The sequence below is a fragment of the Oncorhynchus keta genome, chromosome 24 (assembly GCF_023373465.1).
Source record: "Oncorhynchus keta strain PuntledgeMale-10-30-2019 chromosome 24, Oket_V2, whole genome shotgun sequence".
Taxonomy (NCBI): domain Eukaryota; kingdom Metazoa; phylum Chordata; class Actinopteri; order Salmoniformes; family Salmonidae; genus Oncorhynchus; species Oncorhynchus keta.
The window spans coordinates 20,167,134-20,187,434 of NC_068444.1; the positions used below are offsets into that span (position 1 = coordinate 20,167,134).

Genomic DNA, 20,301 nt, shown 5'->3' on the forward strand with positions numbered 1-20,301 from the left:
CCAGTGCAGCCCTTCCCACCGGTAATGATTTATCTTGTTCAACGTATTGGTGGGTAGTGTGGTGTGGTGGGGGGAAGGCTATATCTGGCCCCAGTGTCTGACCAACCAGAGTGTCATGGACAGCGGGCAATGGGCTGAGCACCCCATGGGCTGGGCAGCATCTTATCCTGGCTGGCTGTGCTGCTGTGCCGCTCTCCACAGAGGGTAAGTGGACCTCTGATCTTTGCCCGTTTGCCTCTCCTACCCAGGGCGAAGGGAAGGAGAAGGTTGGCTTCGAAGGTCCCTACTGAGCATTCCAGGTAAACAGCTTTGCTTTGTTAATTAGATTCCTTAACAGATCACACCAAGACAAGCAGATCTAAAGGAAAAGTCCACTTGATTTGTTTGTTTCATCCATACGTATTATGTTATGTGACATGCCTGGGGGCTTCAGTCATCAATGAAAGACAATGTCGATGTCCCAGCAGCATGTAGGTTGTGTGTGAGGACATGTGGGGGAAAACGGGATCATTTATGAGTTACGAGTATCTGTAGTGATACTGGATCTCTATTTAAGGGTGAAATTAGTTTAACAAAATGACATTGTTTGAAGGCATGACTTTTGACACTGTAGGAATTGTGAGACTGTGAAATTCCATTCCAGTGTTCCATTTGCATTCTCAATTAATTATTCTCATATTATCACCTGTAATACTGTAGCATTTCTGTCTAAGTAAGTCAGGTAAGGGATGTGTTTGTGAAAATAAATTAGCATGATACAGTGAAAGTCTTTGAAATTTGTTTGTACAGGTAAGTCTACACAATATCCGCAGACACAAGTAAATATAGTATAAATTCATAAAATGTATGAGGAACCATTTCCCTCCTGCACTGTATGAGAAATGCAACCATTTTCTGATATCGGTGATTCGGATCCATCCATTACCTGCAGTACATAAATATTTGTCACTGCCATTTTACATTTAGGTACATGATTAAACATGATTTAGATCCTAAAACACACAACGAGAGTACACCTTTTTTTACTTGCTTTTAATCACTCGGACCTGAGGGCAACAGTGCAAAGATCTACTACACTTCACTAAGGTAAGTGCTATTTACTTGGTCTTATTTGGTAACGGTGGTTCAGGTTGTGTGGCCATTCATAGAGGTTGGATGATTTGCCGCCCATCTTGTCTTGATCTTTCCCTGGATATTGAATAGGTCAAATTAGCATTTCTGACATTTCTTGCACACATTCTGTTCTACATTTTATTTGTCCTGCAAGATTGGAATCCCTCTTGCCTGTACAAATTTAATGAAATTGGTCTTCGGAAGTTTGATGAGCTGTACCAGGGATGGGATACAATTTTCAATGCTCAAGTCTGGTTGTAATAGCACAATTTTCAATGCTCAAGTCTGGTTGTAATAGCACAATTTTCAATGATCAAGTCTGGTTGTAATAGCACAATTTTCAATGCTCAAGTCTGGTTGTAATAGCTTATTATAGCACAATTTTCAATGCTCAAGTCCTGTTTTAATAGCACAATTTTCAATGCTCAAATTTGGTTGTAATAGCACAATTTTCAATGCTCAAGTCTGGTTGTAATAGCACAATTTTCAATGCTCAAGTCTGGTTGTAATAGCACAATTTTCAATGCTCAAGTCTGGTTGTAATAGCACAATTTTCGAAGGGGTTTCAATTGTGTTTTTAACGTGATAAGGGTACACATAACATTACATGTTTGTAAGACCAACACCGTGGCATCTTGATACCTTTAATGCAGATATAGAAAATCTATTCAGGATATGTCATTTTAAAGCTCTATGGATGTACAGCATGTTTCTGAAATCATCCGGGTTTGACATGTACTGTGGGCTATACGCATGGCTAGCTGGACACTAGTCGTCACTGAAATGTACTGTAACAGCTCTCAGGACACTGTCCTTTGGCAGCATATTGCGTGCCAACTGCAGATGCCACCAGCACTGAGTTCGAAATAGCACTAGGGCTGGGCGATATGGCCTAAAACTGATATCTACATTTTTTTTCAAACTTATGGGCGATTCATTTTTTATGGAAATAAACTTTGTTGTACAATTAAAGTTAAAATGCACTGCATTTAAAACAGTAATCAATTGTGAAAGTGTACATAGCCTGAATATATGCCATCCACAACCATAAGCCCCCACTGATCATTTAATTATTTTATCAAAATAGTTGTACCTGATTTTTTGTTGTTGTTGCAATAATCACTGATCTGGCTTTCAGGTCTGTCTATAAACATGTCCTTTTTGTTACAAATTGAACCAGAACCATGCAAAATACACATTCACTAATAATGTAGCAGGCGTTACAGTAAATTAACACCGGTCTCATAAACAATCTCTCAAACACAAGCCCACGTGCTAGTTAGTAGCCAGTTTATATTTCATTTTTAGCCAAATATGATTTAGGTATTATTCCACAAACTCTGAAATCGGATAACATGGCAAAACAGTTGAATTGTTATGAACACGTGTCTTCAACTGTTTGAACTGTTTGACCAATTTGTTCAGATGTTGAAATCAAGTGGCCTACCTTATTTCTCACAATGAGAACCAGTTGCCAATTCCTTATACAATTGTTTTATACTCATTGCACATTTCTAAAACACAGACTAAACAGCTAGTATAACAATCTTTATTTGAATTAAATGCTGCTAGCGATACGTGGTACCGTAATGCGCGCACAAAAAAATGAGCATTCATTTTCCAGAATGAATGTTCATTGGTACATCCGATTTAGTAGTGTCTGCTCTGCTCGAAATTTGAGGAGTTGAAACATAAACAGGGTATGGTTCGAAAGGTTATATTTTCATCTGTTACAGTAAAATAATGTCTCCATCTGTTTTGTCCATATGACCGATTTTGTTGGAGCAAACCTCATGCAAATAGCGAGTTGAAACCGTCAGGAAGAAGTGATCTCTCATCTTTGTTGTCGTGAGTGGTAGGGGAGATGCTTGGGTGAAAGACATGAAGCGAAAGGTTTCACTCCCGCCAAAATCTGTCCAAAATAAGCCCCGTGCGTATCTCTGCACTTCTTTTCGACCTAAGCTTGTTGCCTGCCTTTCTGCCTTTGGGACAACGACCCCCATTTTTAGGGTGGAGACATGAGCATCGCATCATTATATGCAGATAGCTGGTGTAAATGGGAAGGTGCTCAGTACAGAAGGAGCGAACGAGACGAGACCAAAAAGACAACATGAGAACAAGCGGACATAAATAACAACGAAATTCTGCGATACAGGCATTTGGAATATCATGCAAAAACATAAATGTTATAATTCAATATATCGCCCAGTCCTAAATGATACCAGATTCCCTAAATCCACTAATTCTGACTAGATCACATAGGGAATGTATAGGGCATAGGGTTTTATCTGGGATACACACCGTTCCAGCCTGGAAGTGGCAGAAGGCGAGCCACGGGGGGAGAGATGGATAGAAGTGTTGATGTAGCAGAAAACTAACAACATACTGAGTCTAATTCCGGGCCTTCACCATGCAGTATGTCCTCTGTCTCCTATAGGATGTGAAACAGGCGTAGGATCACTGCTACAGTACAGGGTTATGAGGCTGGAAAGATCCAGCCCTTATACATCTTGTTTTATCTAATCTGATGACACTAGTACAACACGTTTGCACAACATTTAAGCCCTATTAATGAACTTTCACCAGCTTCTAAAACTTCTGAGAATTTACGATTTATCCCCTCTTACTTCTCCTTTTCTCCTTTCTCCTTCTCTCCTGGTGTTGGTTTTCTACTTAGATTTTGGTAGCCCTTTACACTCGTACCTGTATAGGGATTGAAAATGGCAAATTTGGGCACTAATAAGCTCGTAAATTGGAACGTCGTGCTGTACAGTAACATGCTATACATGATGTCAGAGCTCTGGCTCTGCGCTTCACACCTCTGTATAGGTTTTGACTGACAGCCATTCTGAACTTGAGCACCGCGTGCAACAAGAAGTGGCTCCCATCCCTCCTGCTAATTGGGCAAAATTTGCACATTTTTTGTTGTCTGAGTAAATTAAGATGACTATGTATTTTGAAATCTGAGACGTTGAGGATTATAATAATTACCACTGTGATGTCATACAGCAAGCCAAACACCCGTGAGTCCAAATGTGAACTTCACATTTCCAAATCATAAAACTCATGTTGTATACAGTGTCAATGTTTATGATCACTATGTTTAATTTACAGTTACACAATGACATAGAATCATACCCTGGGTTGTTCTGAACAGAATAGGCCTATGTACAGTGGAAGTCGGAAGTTTACATACACTTTAGGCAAATACATTTAAACTCGGTTTTTCACATTTCCTGACATTTAATCACAGTAAATAATTCCCTGTTTTAGGTGAGTTAGGACCACCACTTCATTTTAAGAATGTGAAATGTCAGAATAATAGTAGAGAGAATGATTTATTTCAGCTTTAATTTCTTTCATCACATTCCCAGTGGGTCAGAAGTTTACATACACTCAATTAGTATTTGGTAGCATTGCCTTTAAATTGTTGAACTTGGGTCAAACATTTCGGGTAGCCTTCCACAAGCTTCCCACAATAAGTTGGGTGAATTTTAGCCCATTCCTCCTGACAGAGCTGGTGTAACTCAGTCAGGTTTGTAGGCCTCCTTGCTTGCACACGCTTTTTCAGTTCTGCTCACAAATTTTCTATAGGATTGAGGTCAGGGCTTTGTGATGGCGACTCCAATACCTTGACTTTGTTGTCCTTAAGTCATTTTGCCACAACTTTGGAAGTACGATTGGGGTCATTGTCCATTTGGAAGACCCAATCTTTAACTTCCTGTCTGATGTCTTGAGATGTTATTTCCACATAATTGTCCTGCCTCATGATGCCATCTATTTGTGAAGGACATCAGTCACTACTGCAGCAAAGCACCCCCACAACATGATGCTGCCATCCCCGTGCTTCACAGTTGGGATGGTGTTCTTCGGCTTGCAAGCCATAAACAATTGTTGGAAAAATTTGTAGATGTCCTAACCGGCTTGCCAAAACTATAGTTTGTTAACAAGAAATTTGTGGAGTGGTTGAAAAACGAGTTTTAATGACTCCAACCTAAGTGTATGTAAACTTCTGAATTCAACTGTATGTTTATTGTGAAGAAAACCTGCCGGGGCACACACACCTGAATGCACTCATGACTCCTTTTTGTGCACACCGAAATTACGATCTGTTTCTCTGAATTGCCTTGTAAACGGCTAGCACTGTAAGATTGTATTTTATAACCTCGCTAGTCATGTTGGCAATACAACAAGCTTTCAAATCATGCCCACCTGACCCAGATTGCGATTTATAATTAACAATTTTTAGATTGCGTAAAAAGCAACAGTAATTGTGTGACGTCGGGGATGCAGTGTTGTGTTCAAAATAAATCAACTACAAGTGTGCTTGCTCTAGTTCCTCAACGGCACAGTTATGAGAGCTAAAAAAACAACAACTTGTAGTTGAAGACTGTTCTTTGAGTCATAAAAATTAATTGAAATTGCTTAGGAACTGTGCACACTTTGGAGAGGTGTGTCCACTTGGAGACACCAGTTAGTCCTCTCACTCAAACCCTTGTAATTGTTTCGTCTTATGTGGCACCTTCCCCACAGATTTTGTTATCAACAAATGTGGTACAACAAGTATAGCAAATGCAAAATGCACATAAAATCAACAGTGTAATGTTTGGATTCAGTCTTTTGATTTGATTAAGCTGCCCATTAGCCGACGCCAATGGTGACAGCTAGTCTTACTGGGGTCCAACACATACCAAAAAACACATTACAGACAAAATACTTGACAATTTACATATTTAAAACATTGAAGTAGTGTGTGTGTGTGTGTGTGTGTGTGTGTGTGTGTGTGTGTGTGTGTGTGTGTGTGTGTGTGTGTGTGTGTGTGTGTGTGTGTGTGTGTGTGTGTGTGTGTGTGTGTGTGTGCATTCATCAGTTACACATACATGTCAGTACATACACACAACAAGTAGGTCACACAGGGAGAGGCGTTGTGCCGGGAGGTGTTTGTTTTTTAAAAGCAGGTTTTCTGTTCATTTGCGAGTATGTTTTCTTGAATTTTTTTCTGGGACTGTTAAAAGACACCTAGTGGCATGTCTGGTGGGGTAAGTGTGTGTGTCAGTGCTGTGTGTAAGTTGACTATGCAAACAATTTGGGATTTTCAACAAATCATTTTTTCTTATAAAAACAAGAAGTGATGAAGTCAGTCTTTCCTCAACTCTTAGCCAAGAGAGACTGAAATGTATAGTACTGATATTACCCCCCTGATTACAGTGAAGAGCAAGATGTGCCACTCAGTTCTGGGCCAGCTGCAGCTTAACTAGGTCCTTCTTTTCAGCACTTGACCATATGACTGGGCAATAATTATGATAAGATAAAACTATAACCAGCAGGACTTTCTTTGTGGAGTTTGTTGTCAAGAAAAAACTATTTTTATAACGGCCAGATCTCTCCCCATCTTTACAACCATTGATTCTTTATGTTTTGACCATGACAGTTTACATTAACTGTTATGTACTCAACATTTGTCTAATATTTTCCCCATTATCTCCAAACTGTTCCCTTTCAATTGCTGCCATGGTTACTATGCTTTTCATATATCTTCTGCAAGAATCATTTCAATAAAGCCCTATCCATATAGTATAGGCCAATTCCCACGAGTGTAAAAGGTTAAGGTCCTTGTAGATCCAGATATAATTGCTGCTACAATACAGCAAGGTGGTGACTGTAGAGATCCAGCTTTTACATCTGGTTTTATCTAAATAGGTGCCACTAGTACAAAATGTTTATTATCAATTCAGCTACTTTAGCAGTTAAAATGGTCATTGTAATAATGTACTTTGTAAAGCTTCTGAGAATGTCCCATTACTCCAACTCTTGTTTCTCCTGTACTCTCTGGTCGTGTGGTTTAGCTTGATAGATTTTGAGGTCCTTTGTGAGGTAAATATGTGCATAAATTAAGATGCCTGTGTTGGTGAAGCTGCCCTTGGATTCTCAGAATCAGAGAATCTCATTTCCATTACCTGTGTCCCAAATGGCCCCCTGATCAAAGGTGTCGCACTATATACAGAATAGAGTACAAATTGGAATGCAGCCGAGAGAAGAGGATAAGTCATAATACCACTGGCACACCTACAGCCAACAGACAGTGTATTTAAAAGCTGTCATCACAGCCAAGTGCCATGTGAAGCTTAAAAAAACGGCAGGCAGACAGACCGGGCTCGCACACATAACAGGCTTACAGGTATTACCGGGCCTTTTCCTAAATTAGTATACTTTTTAGTCTAATTGCTTTTGAGAGTTATTCTTTTTTGAAACTTTTTTTCTGAAAATGGAAATGTCCTCTCTTTAATTATGAAAGGTAAATTGATTTCTCTGTCGGTGCCAAGTATGACTGGGTTGTATCAAGGAAATTAAATTTCAAACGTTGGGTGTCTTTGTTTGTTTGTAGGCAAATTGGATGTGTCAGTATGTATTTGCGAGCCATTGGAATGCTGTTGAATCCTGCTTTATTTCTAGTCAGTCACATACAGGTAACTGACTAAATAAAGGAAACACTACCATAAAGTGTTTTAATAGGGCGTTGGGACACCACGAGCCAGAACAGCTTCAATGCACCTTGGCATAGATTCTACAAGTGTCTGAAACTCTATTGGAGGGATGTGGCACCATCCTTCCATAAAAAAATCCATAATTAGGTGTTTTGTTGATGGTGGTGGAAAACACTGTCTCAGACACCACTCCAGAATCTCCCATAAGTGTTCAGTTTGGTTGAGATCTGGTGACTGAGACTGCCATGGCATATGGTTTACATTGTTTTCATGCTCATCAAACCATTCAGTGACCACTCATGCCCTGTGGATGGGGGCATTGTCGTCCTACTGGGGCATAGCCATAATACTGGTTGAGTTGTCAGCTAAAATGAATTCAATGTGAAATCCCCCTGCCATTTGATTTAGGTAAAACATTGGGTGAAAAAAAGGCCAAATTTGTTCACGTTGATGACTTTCTAAAATCCAAATCACATTGAGTAATTTCCATTAATTATAATCCACATAATAATTCAGGTTTCTTGTTTCTGCAGGATTATTTCCTTCTGTAGCAAACTCTACATCTGTCTGAAGCTGTAATTTTTTACGTATTCTAATGAGACCATGTTGCCAGGTGTAGAGAATATTTAACTTGTCGATGTTTCTTGAGCTTGGCAGCCAATGTAATGGATCCTGAACAAAGAGATAGAAACCTGAACAACACAGATAATTATTTTAATTTGGATTTCTCTTTTTTTAAATCTAAAGACTCACAACTTGTTTTCAAAGGCAAGTCTTGACTGTAGTGAGAGAGAAGAGGAGATTGAGTCTATGCTTAAGGTGGTATGTTGATGTACTCTAGTATCGATGTGATCTACACTAAGTGTACAAAACATTAGGAACACCTTCCTAATATTGAGTTGCATCCCTCTGACTTACAGGAACAATTAGGTTTAATTGCTCGAGGGAACATTGGCAGATTTTTTTACCTAAGGGTGCAGGGTTTCAAAACAAAGACCATTCAGTTACTGGCCCAACGCGCTTACCCTCTAGGCTACCTGCCGCCCCAGGGATCATAGCTTGCACCTGGATTCATCTGGTCAGTTTGTCATTTGTACACTCAGTGTATGTGGCTACGGAGAGGAATGAAATGCTGGTATGCAATGTGATGTGTAGCTCTGGTATGGAATGTTGTTTTAGAATGGTTGCTGAAAACTCTATGCCTAGAATTATAACCTATAACCTTCTATCTCCAATATGCCACACATGGAATGCCTTTACCGAACCGGCTTTTCAACATTAACCTAAATGGAGAAAATAGGAACTGTGTGCTTTGCCAACCTCTATATTATGTGTTTTCCCTTGAAACGGAGCTCTTACATTTGATGCAGTTCATGAGAACATGAAATGGGATATAGAAACTACTAAACAGTAACTGACTATATATTTCAGAATATTCACGATCTCATTGTTGTAGTAAAGGCATTTAGCAGTTATAACCTTTCAGTTGGCCTGTCCATTTGAGTCAAAATCCGTTGAAGTGATTTAACAAAAACCCTAAACTTTTTACGGGCGGTGTCCCAAATGGCGCCCTATTCCCTATGTAGTGCACTACATTTGAGCAGAACCCTATGTGACTTGGTCAAAAGTAGTGTACTAAATGGGAATAGTGTGTCATTTGGGACATAGTACTGTGAAATTTGTTTGAAAGCTTTTCCTCAATGATATGGTTCTGCACAGCGGCTTGCTGGTGAGGATTACACTTGTCATCAAGGACCATGGCTTGGTTTAAGTATGCGTTCAAATCCCCTTTCTTCTTGAAGGTCCTTGTTGCGGTAGTTGTATGCTCTCAGAAGAATCCTTAAACCTCACTTTATATTTTCCTTGGCTTGCCTTTTCTTATTAAGGTCGAAGAGGATACAGTGTGCAAAAGTGCATGCAACGTGGAAACTGGAGAGTTTGCCTCTGAAGTGTGAGTTTGTTTTTAGTGCTCTGGCTGAAAACTGCAGTGGTCTTGACACTTTGAAACTGTATTCCCCCAAGTGATCAATGTCAGAGACACACACAATGGATTCTATAAGCCGAGATGTCTCTGAATTTACCCATGTGTGTATGAAGAACACATGAAGCTCTCTCTTGCACAGTGGTGGAGCTCTACATCCACAGCTAGTCTTCTGTGTTCTGGAGGGATTATGCGGACCAGCATGTCAACATGCCACTCGTCAACTGTGTTGCCGTGCTCTCGATCTGACAGGTAACACGTTGCCATGCCACATGAGCTCAATCGACAACTACTCTCTCCTTTGTACTTTCATATTTGAAACCTAACCTGAAAGTCTGTCAGTGGACAGGACTCCGAGGACCCTGCCCCAGCCTCTCAATGCATAACCATCAATCTCAAAGTTTGCACCCTTTCAAAGGAAAACATCCTTAAGGTTAACTGAGATATCAATATCTGATTTGGATGGATTCTTTCGTAAGACTTCAGTGTTTCTTCTACATTTATTTAGCAGTGATGGGAGCACTGCCACAGCTAAATCGTTGCCGCCATTCAAAGAAATACATTTTCAGGACGATAAAGCGTTTTTAGTGTAAACTTAAACGACTTAAATGAGATATAAAGTATGTTATTGGAACTATATGCTTTTTTAAATAAGATCATCTTTGAGAACTAACAATCACCAAAATTAAAACTAGACAGCGAAGGGGGAATCTTAAATTCCCAAAATGTCATGGCTTATATCCCCATTGATTTTGTTATGTTTGAGACACTCAGATAGCATAAGAACACAATGTAAGCCAAGGCAAAATGTGTAGAATTGCAGGAGCTTAGCTTTATAACTGTAAAATGTTCTCCCTAGCTCCATGGCAAAATGTGTAGAATTGCAGAAAATTAGCTTTACAACTGTAAAATGTTCTCCCTAGCCCCATGGCAAAATGTGTAGAATTGCAGAAAATTAGCTTTCCAACTGTAAAATGTTCTCCCTAGCCACATGGCAAAATGTGTAGAATTGCAGAAAATTAGCTTTACAACTGTAAAATGTTCTAGCTTTCCAACTGTAAAATGCCCCATGGCAAAATGTGTAGAATTGCAGAAAATTTGCTTTACAACTGTAAAATGTTCTCCCTATCCCCATGGCAAAATGTGTAGAATTGCAGGAAATTAGCTTTATAACTGTAAAATGTTCTCCCTAGCCCCATGGCAAAATGTGTAGAATTGCAGAAAATTAGCTTTACAACTGTAAAATGTTCTCCCTAGCCCCATGGCAAAATGTGTAGAATTGCAGAAAATTAGCTTTACAACTGTAAAATGTTCTCCCTAGCCACATGGAAAAATGTGTAGAATTGCAGGAAATTAGCTTTACAACTGTGAAATGTTCTCCCTAGCCCCATGACAAAATGTGTAGAGTTGCAGGAAATTAGCTTTACAACTGTAAAATGTTCTCCCTATCCCCATGGCAAAATGTGTAGAATTGCAGGAAATTAGCTTTACAACTGTAAAATGTTCTCCCTAGCCCCATGGCAAAATGTGTAGAATAGCAGGAAATTAGCTTTACAACTGTAAAATGTGTAGAATTGTAGGAAATATGTAGAATTTCAGATAACTAGCTATAAAACACCAGCAAATGTATCTGCCTGCAGTGAAGAGGATGGCATCTAAAATGTTGAGTTAGACCACGCCAATCCTAGGAGAAACACTGGACTTGATATCATTTTTTTAATTGTAAGATTTAAAAATATATATTTTAATGATGTGCGTTGTGGTTGACACATATGGTTAGCTTCATAAAAGAGTAAAACTACATCTAAGATATTACACCTGTTGACAGAATAAAATATGAGGTTTAAGTAGATTTCAGTAAGATTGTGTGTGTGGGTGTGTTATACTGCTTGTCTCTGCACCTTCAGGAGGGTCTCAAATGTATTCTGACGTTAGCAGGAAGCAGAGGGCGACAGCAAAGCAGAAAAGGCCAGTTAATCTCGCAGCTGCTTCCAAAATGGCACCCTATTCCCTATTCCATATGTACAGGAGTGCACTACGTCTGGGGTAGCTAACCCTGGGAATGCATTTCCTGCCACTCCATTCTATTTTCCCTCTCACCTTTCCATCTCTCTCTCTCCCCCCCCCCCCTCTCTCGCTCATTCTCTCAACCTCTTATCTTCATAATGTGACAGAGATCTGTAATAGAGAACCATTTTGGGATTTTATACAATACATTTTGAGATGTGTTTGATTGCAAACTTGCCTTTTCCCAACTGGCTGAAGTATGTGACTTTATTTTGACCACTGTAAGTGTGATAGGTGTGATGCCATCAGGGCTGCTGAACCCTGTGAGTCCCATGAGTCCCAGAGATGCTGAAGGAAAAGGAACCACTACCTGGCCCAGGCAGGCTCCATAACCAGAGCAGTGTTTCTCTCAAACAAGGCATTTTTATTTGATAGGTCACAGTGCTGGATTCAGAGGTGGTGTTAAACACTGCCGTTGAGATAGTGAGAGGGAAACAAGATTATCCTGGAGTGCTGAGAGAGACGGAGAGTGAAAGGGAGGGAGGGAGGGAGGGAGGGAGGGAGGGAGGGAGGGAGAGAGAGAGAGAGAGAGAGAGAGAGAGAGAGAGAGAGAGAGAGAGAGAGAGAAAAGGGGAGAGGGATGGTATACTGACTCTTGGAGTGGTGCTGAAAGAGAAAGGGCCCTGTAATTACCTGTAGAGAGATTTGTGTGTCTGACACGGTGGATTGACAAATCAGCACTCAACCTCCACAGATTAGTAATATTACCACTTCTGCTGCTTAGAGAAGGCAGATAGGAGGCAGGGGGAGGCAGAGAGGAGGCAGGGGGAGGCAGAGGGGAGGCAAGGGGAGGCAGAGAGGAGGCAAGGGGAGGCAAGGGGAGGCAGAGAGGAGGCAAGGGGAGGCAGAGAGGAGGCAAGGGGAGGCAGAGAGGAGGCAAGGGGAGGCAGATAGGAGGCAGGGGGAGGCAGAGAGGAGGCAAGGGGAGGCAGAGAGGAGGCAGAGAGGAGGCAGGGGGGAGGCAGAGAGGAGGCAAGGGGAGGCAGAGAGGAGGCAGAGAGGAGGCAAGGGGAGGCAGAGAGGAGGCAGAGAGGAGGAAAGAGGAGGCAGAGAGGAGGCAGAGAGGAGGCAGGGGGAGGCAGAGAGGAGGCAGGGGGAGGCAGAGAGGAGGCAGGGGGGGAGGGAGGCAGAGAGGAGGCAGGGGAGGGGGAGGCAGAGGGAGGCAGAGGAGGGGGAGGCAGAGAGGAGGAGGGAGGAGAGGAGGCAAGGGGAGGCAGAGGAGGCAAGGGGAGGCAGAGAGGAGGCAAGGGGAGGCAGATAGGAGGCAGGGGAGGCAGAGGAGGAGGCAGGGGGAGGCAGAGAGGAGGCAAGGGGAGGCAGAGAGGAGGCAGGGAGGGGAGGCAGAGAGGAGGCAGAGGGAGGCAGAGAGGAGGCAGAGGGGAGGCAGAGAGGAGGCAAGGGGAGGCAGAGAGGGGGAGGCAGAGGAGGAGGCAGGAGGCAGAGAGGAGGCAGAGAGGAGGCAGAGAGGAGGCAAGGGGAGGCAGAGAGGAGGCAGAGAGGAGGCAAGGGGAGGCAGAGAGGAGGCAGAGAGGAGGGGAGGCAGAGAGGAGGCAAGGGGAGGGGGAGGCAAGGGGAGGCAGAGAGGAGGCAGGGGGAGGCAGAGGCAAGGGGAGGCAGAGGCAGAGGGGAGGCAGGGGGGGAGGCAGAGAGGAGGCAAGGGGAGGCAGAGAGGAGGCAGAGAGGAGGCAAGGGGAGGCAGAGAGGAGGCAAGGGGAGGCAGAGAGGAGGCAGAGAGGAGGCAAGGGGAGGCAGAGAGGAGGCAGAGGGGAGGCAGGGGGAGGCAGAGAGGAGGCAGAGAGGAGGCAGGGGAGGCAGAGAGGAGGCAGGGGAGGCAGAGAGGAGGCAAGGGGAGGCAGGGGAGGCAGAGAGGAGGAGGCAGAGAGGAGGAGAGGAGGCAGAGAGGAGGCAAGGGGAGGCAGAGAGGAGGCAGGGAGGAGGCAAGGGGAGGCAGAGAGGAGGCAAGGGGAGGCAGAGAGGAGGCAGAGAGGAGGCAAGGGGAGGCAGAGAGGAGGCAAGGGGAGGCAGAGAGGAGGCAAGGGGAGGCAGAGGGAGGCAATAGGAGGCAGAGAGGAGGCAGAGAGGAGGCAAGGGGAGGCAGAGAGGAGGCAGGGGGAGGCAGAGAGGAGGCAGAGAGGAGGCAAGGGGAGGCAGAGAGGAGGCAGGGGGAGGCAGAGAGGAGGCAGGGGGAGGCAGAGAGGAGGCAAGGGGAGGCAGAGAGGAGGCAAGGGGAGGCAGAGAGGAGGAGAGGAGGCAGAGAGGAGGCAAGGGGAGGCAGAGAGGAGGCAAGGGGAGGCAGAGAGGAGGCAGAGAGGAGGCAAGGGGAGGCAGAGAGGAGGCAAGGGGAGGCAGAGAGGAGGCAGAGAGGAGGCAGGGGGAGGCAGAGAGGAGGCAAGGGGAGGCAGAGAGGAGAGGCAGCAGAGGAGGCAGAGAGGAGGGAGGCAGAGAGGAGGCAAGGGGAGGCAGAGAGGAGGCAGAGAGGAGGCAGAGAGGAGGCAGAGAGGAGGCAGAGGGGAGACAGGGGAGGCAGAGAGGAGGCAGAGAGGAGGCAGGGGAGGGGGAGGCAGAGAGGAGGCAGGGGAGGCAGAGAGGAGGCAAGGGGAGGCAGATAGGAGGCAGAGGAGGAGGCAGAGGGGAGGCAGAGAGGAGGCAGAGAGGAGGCAAGGGGAGGCAGAGAGGAGGCAGAGAGGAGGCAAGGGGAGGGCAGAGGAGGAGGCAAGGGGAGGCAGAGAGGAGGCAGGGGGAGGCAGAGAGGAGGCAAGGGGAGGCAGAGAGGAGGCAGAGAGGAGGCAAGGGGGAGGCAGAGAGGAGGCAAGGGGAGGCAGATAGGAGGCAGGGGAGGCAGAGAGGAGGCAAGGGGAGGCAGAGGAGGAGGAGGAGGCATAGAGGAGGAGAGGAGGAGGCAGAGAGGAGGCAAGGGGAGGCAGAGAGGAGGCAAGGGGAGGCAGAGGGGAGGCAGAGAGGAGGCAGAGAGGAGGCAAGGGGAGGCAGAGAGGAGGCAGAGAGGAGGCAAGGGGAGGCAGAGAGGAGGCAAGGGGAGGCAGGAGGCAGGAGGCAGAGAGGAGGCAAGGGAGGCAGGGGAGGGAGAGGCAGAGAGGAGGCAGAGAGGAGGCAAGGGGAGAGAGGAGGTAGAGAGGAGGCAAGGGGAGGCAGAGGGGAGGAGGCAGAGGAGGAGGCAAGGGGAGGCAGAGAGGAGGCAAGGGGAGGCAGAGAGGAGGCAGGCAGAGGCAGGAGGCAAGGGGAGGCAGAGGAGGAGGCAGAGAGGAGGCAGAGAGGAGGCAGGGGGAGGCAAGGGGAGGCAGAGAGGAGGCAGGGGCAGGAGGCAAGGGGGGAGGCAGAGAGGAGGCAAGGGGAGGCAGAGAGCAGGCAAGGGGAGGCAGATAGGAGGCAGAGAGGAGGCAGAGAGGAGGCAGAGAGGAGGCAAGGGGAGACAGAGAGGAGGCAGAGAGGAGGCAGAGAGGAGGCAGAGAGGAGGCAAGGGGAGGCAGAGAGCAGGCAAGGGGAGGCAGATAGGAGGCAGAGAGGAGGCAAGCGGAGGCAGAGAGGAGGCAGAGAGGAGGATGAGAGGAGGCAGAGAGGAGGCAGAGAGGAGGCAAGGGGAGGCAGAGAGGAGGCAAGCAGAGGGAGGCAGAGAGGAGGCAGAGAGGAGGCAGAGAGGAGGCAGAGAGGAGGCAAGGGGAGGCAGAGAGGAGGCAGAGAGAGGAGGGGAGGCAGAGAGGAGGGGAGGCAGAGAGGAGGCAGAGGGGAGGCAGAGGAGGCAAGGGGAGGCAGAGAGGAGGCAGAGAGGAGGAGGGGAGGCAGATAGGAGGCAGAGGGAGGCAGAGAGGAGGCAAGCAGGGAGGCAGAGAGGAGGCAAGGGGAGGCAGAGAGGAGGGGAGGCAGGAGGCAAGGGGAGGCAGGGGGGAGGCAGGGGGAGGCAAGGGGAGGCAGATAGGAGGCAAGGGGAGGCAGAGAGGAGGCAGAGAGGAGGCAGGGGAGGCAGAGTGGAGGCAGAGAGGAGGCAAGGGGAGGCAGAGAGGAGGCAGAGAGGAGGCAAGGGGAGGCAGATAGGAGGCAGAGAGGAGGCAGGTGGAGACAGAGAGGAGGCAGGGGGAGGCAGAGAGGAGGCAAGGGGAGGCAGAGAGGAGCTGTTTTTGTACCTACAACTTGATCAGTCTTTGATTTTATGGTCTCTGATCATTTTTTATTTTTGCTGTGGGATTATCAGGGTGGGATTATCCCTACAGAATTTTCTTCACAAAGTTTGAATGACTTCCCCTTTTAAAATATATGTATTGTAAGGCGAAGACAAACAGGTAAATTATTTGAGAGAGAGAGAGAGAGAGAGAGAGAGAGAGAGAGAGAGAGAGAGAGGTCATAATAAATAAAAGGTTGGAGTTGGATCGTTATGAGAGCGGCTCTGCTGGCTCTCCCCAGCTAGGGCTGGAAGGAGATCTGGTGTGGATCAATACTCATGGTCGATGGCTGTGCTGCATCCCAAATGGCACCCTATCCTCTATATAGTGCACTACTTTTGACCAGAGCCCTATTGGAATAGGGTGCCATTTGTGACACAGTGTAGGACTGGCCTGAAAATAAAGGAATGAATGAAGAATCTGAGCAGAAAACTGATAAAAGAGAGACACAGGGATGGGATAAGAATCCATCATCCACCCTCTATCCTGTCTGCATGTCTCTTCATTTATTTATTTAAAATGTTCTCCTTTCTTCTCTTCCCTTCTTCCTGGCTTTCCAATTGTTACATTAGTGCCTGGACTGTAAAGAAAAACTACAGTCTGGTATTTTTTAGTATGTACATTACAAGGTCTTATTTCATGACCATTCGGCGACTGGAATGATTCCATAAACACTGTTGGAATGCACCCTCAGCCGGTTTTATTTCTTGGTGGGTAAAATAGCATACTAACTTTGATGTTGTCAATTGGATATTTGTAGGATCTGTTTTCATTATGCAGCGTGTGGCTTGCATTAGTGATATTTAAAGGATCACTCTTCAGTGGCTTTAAGTACTGGTGTAGTTTATGACAGAGGAATTGCTTGCAAAGAGACAGTTGTAATTTTTGTTCTAGTTTAATTTTTGCCCGCTTATACAGTATGCATACAGTATGACGACAGCCTTATTTATTTATTTGAGAGAGAGAGAGAGAGAGAGAGATAGATCTCGGAGAGATCAATGAAGAGAGAGAGAGAGAGAGATCTCGGAGAGATCAATGAAGAGAGATCTCGGAGAGATCAATGAAGAGAGATCTCTAGAAGAGAAGAAAATAATAGAGTATGAGTGTAGAGTATGAGAGTAATTTCATGCTGAATGACTCACAGAGTAGAATCGTAATATATATTTATCAGCCTGCCTATGACTCTTGGCCTGGCGGTTCACTGTGCCATATAAGACATACTGAGCAGTAGGAAGAAAACAAACAAAGATTTGCCACAAGTAATTGCAAGGCAGAGGTGCCAATCATGCTTTTAGGAATATTTTTGTTGCTCTCTTTCCTCTTGCCAGTTCAATGCTATAATTAAATCCAAACACATGACACCTTGAAAATCGAGGACATCTCAAGGGGTTTTTATCCTGTCATAATCATTTATGATTCATTTCAAACTATAATTTGAATAGCATAATAATGTAAACAGTTGTTGGGATAGTAGTTAGACATTACTAATTAGGCATTAGTAGTTAGACATTAGTAGTTAGACATTAGTAGTTAGACATTAGTAGTTAGACATTACTAATTAGGCATTAGTAGTTAGACATTAGTAGTTAGACATTAGTAGTTAGACATTAGTAGTTAGACATTGATATTGGTATTGAGATCTGTATGCTGAAACCATTTCCTCAGGATTTTGTTTTGTTTTTGTAAAGGCCAAGAAAGTGAATGGGTTTGCAATGAGGCATGCAGCGAAATGGCAAGGCTCCCTGTGAGAAAATAGAATAGGCCATTTCAAATCCTCCCTGCCCTGGAATATCCACCTGGCTAGCGACAATTTGTCTCAGGAGGCGTACATACACACTCAAAGAGGTGTACACACGCTCATGGACATTCACACAGATCCTTATGCGCAAACACACGCAGACGCACGCACGCACACTCCCATCTTGATGCAGAGCCCAACCTAGACAATTAAGCACTTGGTGTTGTCATAATAAACCATATCCCTGTAAACCTCTTTGGTTGCGTACAGATATCATCCCATCCCTGCTTTTATAAATAGCCTCGTCCCATCTTTAGTCACAGACAAAGTGTCTGTTTCCGACAGTGGCAGGCAGAGCCTGCGTTCCTATGTTCCCTGGTCAGAAGTGGTGCACTATATAGGGAATAGGGTACCATTTGGGATGTAGATAGACATACAGTGGTGGGGGAGAGACTGATGCCTCTCTGACTCGAGTTAAAAGTGTCAGGAATCACGGTGTGGCGAAATGTGACACCAGTGCGTCCCAAATGGCACCCCCTTATATAGTGCATTACTCTCATTATTCTCATTATGTGAGAATGCTATTCATTGACTACAGCTCAGCATTCAACACCATGCTACCCTCAAAGCTCATCACTAAGCTAAGGATCCTGGGACTTAACACCTCCCTCTGCAACTGGATCCTGAACTTCCTGACGGGCCGCCCCCAGGGGGTGAGGGAAGGTAGCAACACATCTGCCACACTGATCCTCAACACTGGAGCCCCCCAGGGGTGCGTGCTCAGTCCCCTCCTGCACTCCCTGTTCACCCACGACTGCATTGCAAGGCTCGACTCCAACACCATCATTAAGCTTGCTGATGACACAACGGTGGTAGGCCTGATCACCGACAACGACGAGACAGCCTATAGGGATGAGGTCAGAAACCTGGCCGGGTGGTGCCAGGATAACAACCTATCCCTCAACGTAACCAAGACTAAGGAGATGATTGTGGACTACAGAAAAAGGAGGATCGAGTACACCCCCATTCTCATCGACGGGGCTGTAGTGGAGCAGGTTGAGAGCTTCAAATTCCTTGGCGTCCACATCAACAACAAACTGAATGGTACAAACACACCAAGACAGTCGTGAAGAGGGCATGACAAAGCCTATTCCCCCTCAGGAAACTACAAATATTTGGCATGGGTCCTGAGATCCTCAAAAGGTTCTACAGCTGCAACATCGAGAGTATCCTGACAGGTTGCATTACTGCCTGGTACGGCAATTGCTCAGCCTCCGACCGCAAGGCGCTACAGAGGGTAGTGCGTACAGCCCAGTACATCACTGGGGCTAAGCTGCCTGCCATCCAGGACCACTACACCAGGCGGTGTCAGAGGAAGGCCCTAAAAATTGTCAAAGACACCAGCCACCCCAGTCATAGACTGTTCTCTCTACTACCGCATGGTAAGCGGTACCGGAGTGCCACGTCTAGGACGAAAAGGCTTCTCAACCGTTTTTACCCCCAAGCCATAAGACTCCTGAACAGGTTATCAAATGGCTACCCGGACAATTTGCATTGTGTGCCCCACCCCACCTTTCTTTTACGCTGCTGCTACTCTCTGTTTATCATATATGCACAGTCACTTTAACTATACATTCATGTACATATGTACATACTACCTCAATTGGCCCGACCAACCAGTGCTCCCGTACATTGGCTAACCGGGCTATCTGCATTGTGTCCCGCCACCCCCTCTTTTACGCTACTGCTCCTCTCTGTTAATCATATATGCATAGTCACTTTAACCATATCTACATGTACATACTACCTCAATCAGCCTGACTAACCGGTGTCTGTATATAGCCTCACTACTGTATATAGCCTCACTACTGTATGTAGCCTCGGTTCTGTATATAGCCTCACTACTGTATATAGCCTCACTACTGTATGTAGCCTCACTACTGTATATAGCCTCACTACTGTATATAGCCTCACTGCTGTATGTAGCCTCACTACTGTATATAGCCTCACTACTGTATGTAGCCTCACTACTGTATATAGCCTCACTACTGTATATAGCCTCACTACTGTATGTAGCCTCACTACTGTACATAGCCTCACTACTGTATATAGCCTCACTACTGTATATAGCCTCACTACTGTATGTAGCCTCACTACTGTACATAGCCTCACTACTGTATATAGCCTCACTACTGTATATAGCCTCACTGCTGTATATAGCCTCACTACTGTATATAGCCTCACTACTGTATATAGCCTCACTACTGTATATAGCCTCACTGCTGTATAAAGCCTCGCTACTGTATATAGCCTCACTGCTGTATATAGCCTCACTACTGTATATAGCCTCACTACTGTATATAGCCTCACTACTGTATGTAGCCTCACTACTGTATATAGCCTCACTACTGTACATAGCCTCACTACTGTATAAAGCCTCGCTACTGTATATAGCCTCACTACTGTATATATCCTCACTACTGTATAAAGCCTCACTACTGTATATAGCCTCACTACTGTATATAGCCTCACTGCTGTATGTAGCCTCACTACTGTATATAGCCTCACTACTGTATATAGCCTCACTACTGTATAAAGCCTCGCTACTGTATATAGCCTCACTACTGTATATAGCCTCACTGCTGTATGTAGCCTCACTACTGTATATAGCCTCACTACTGTATATAGCCTCACTACTGTATGTAGCCTCACTACTGTACATAGCCCCACTACTGTATATAGCCT

The 20,301-nt window shown here is 45.2% G+C and overlaps 1 protein-coding gene across 23 annotated transcripts in view; it reads left to right on the forward strand.

Annotated features, from left to right (window-relative positions):
* The window catches only part of LOC118402801 (neurexin-1a), a 633,754-nt gene that overhangs the window by 57,136 nt on the left and 556,317 nt on the right, over positions 1 to 20,301 (forward strand). For 10 of the 23 annotated variants that reach the window (XM_052477934.1, XM_052477935.1, XM_052477945.1 and 7 more), the window contains one exon: positions 249 to 299. The exons of the other annotated variants lie outside the window; for them this stretch is intronic. In XM_052477934.1, coding sequence (XP_052333894.1) covers positions 249 to 299 — 51 coding nt within the window. The remainder of the gene's footprint in view (positions 1 to 248; positions 300 to 20,301) is intronic. 23 annotated transcript variants of the gene reach the window in all.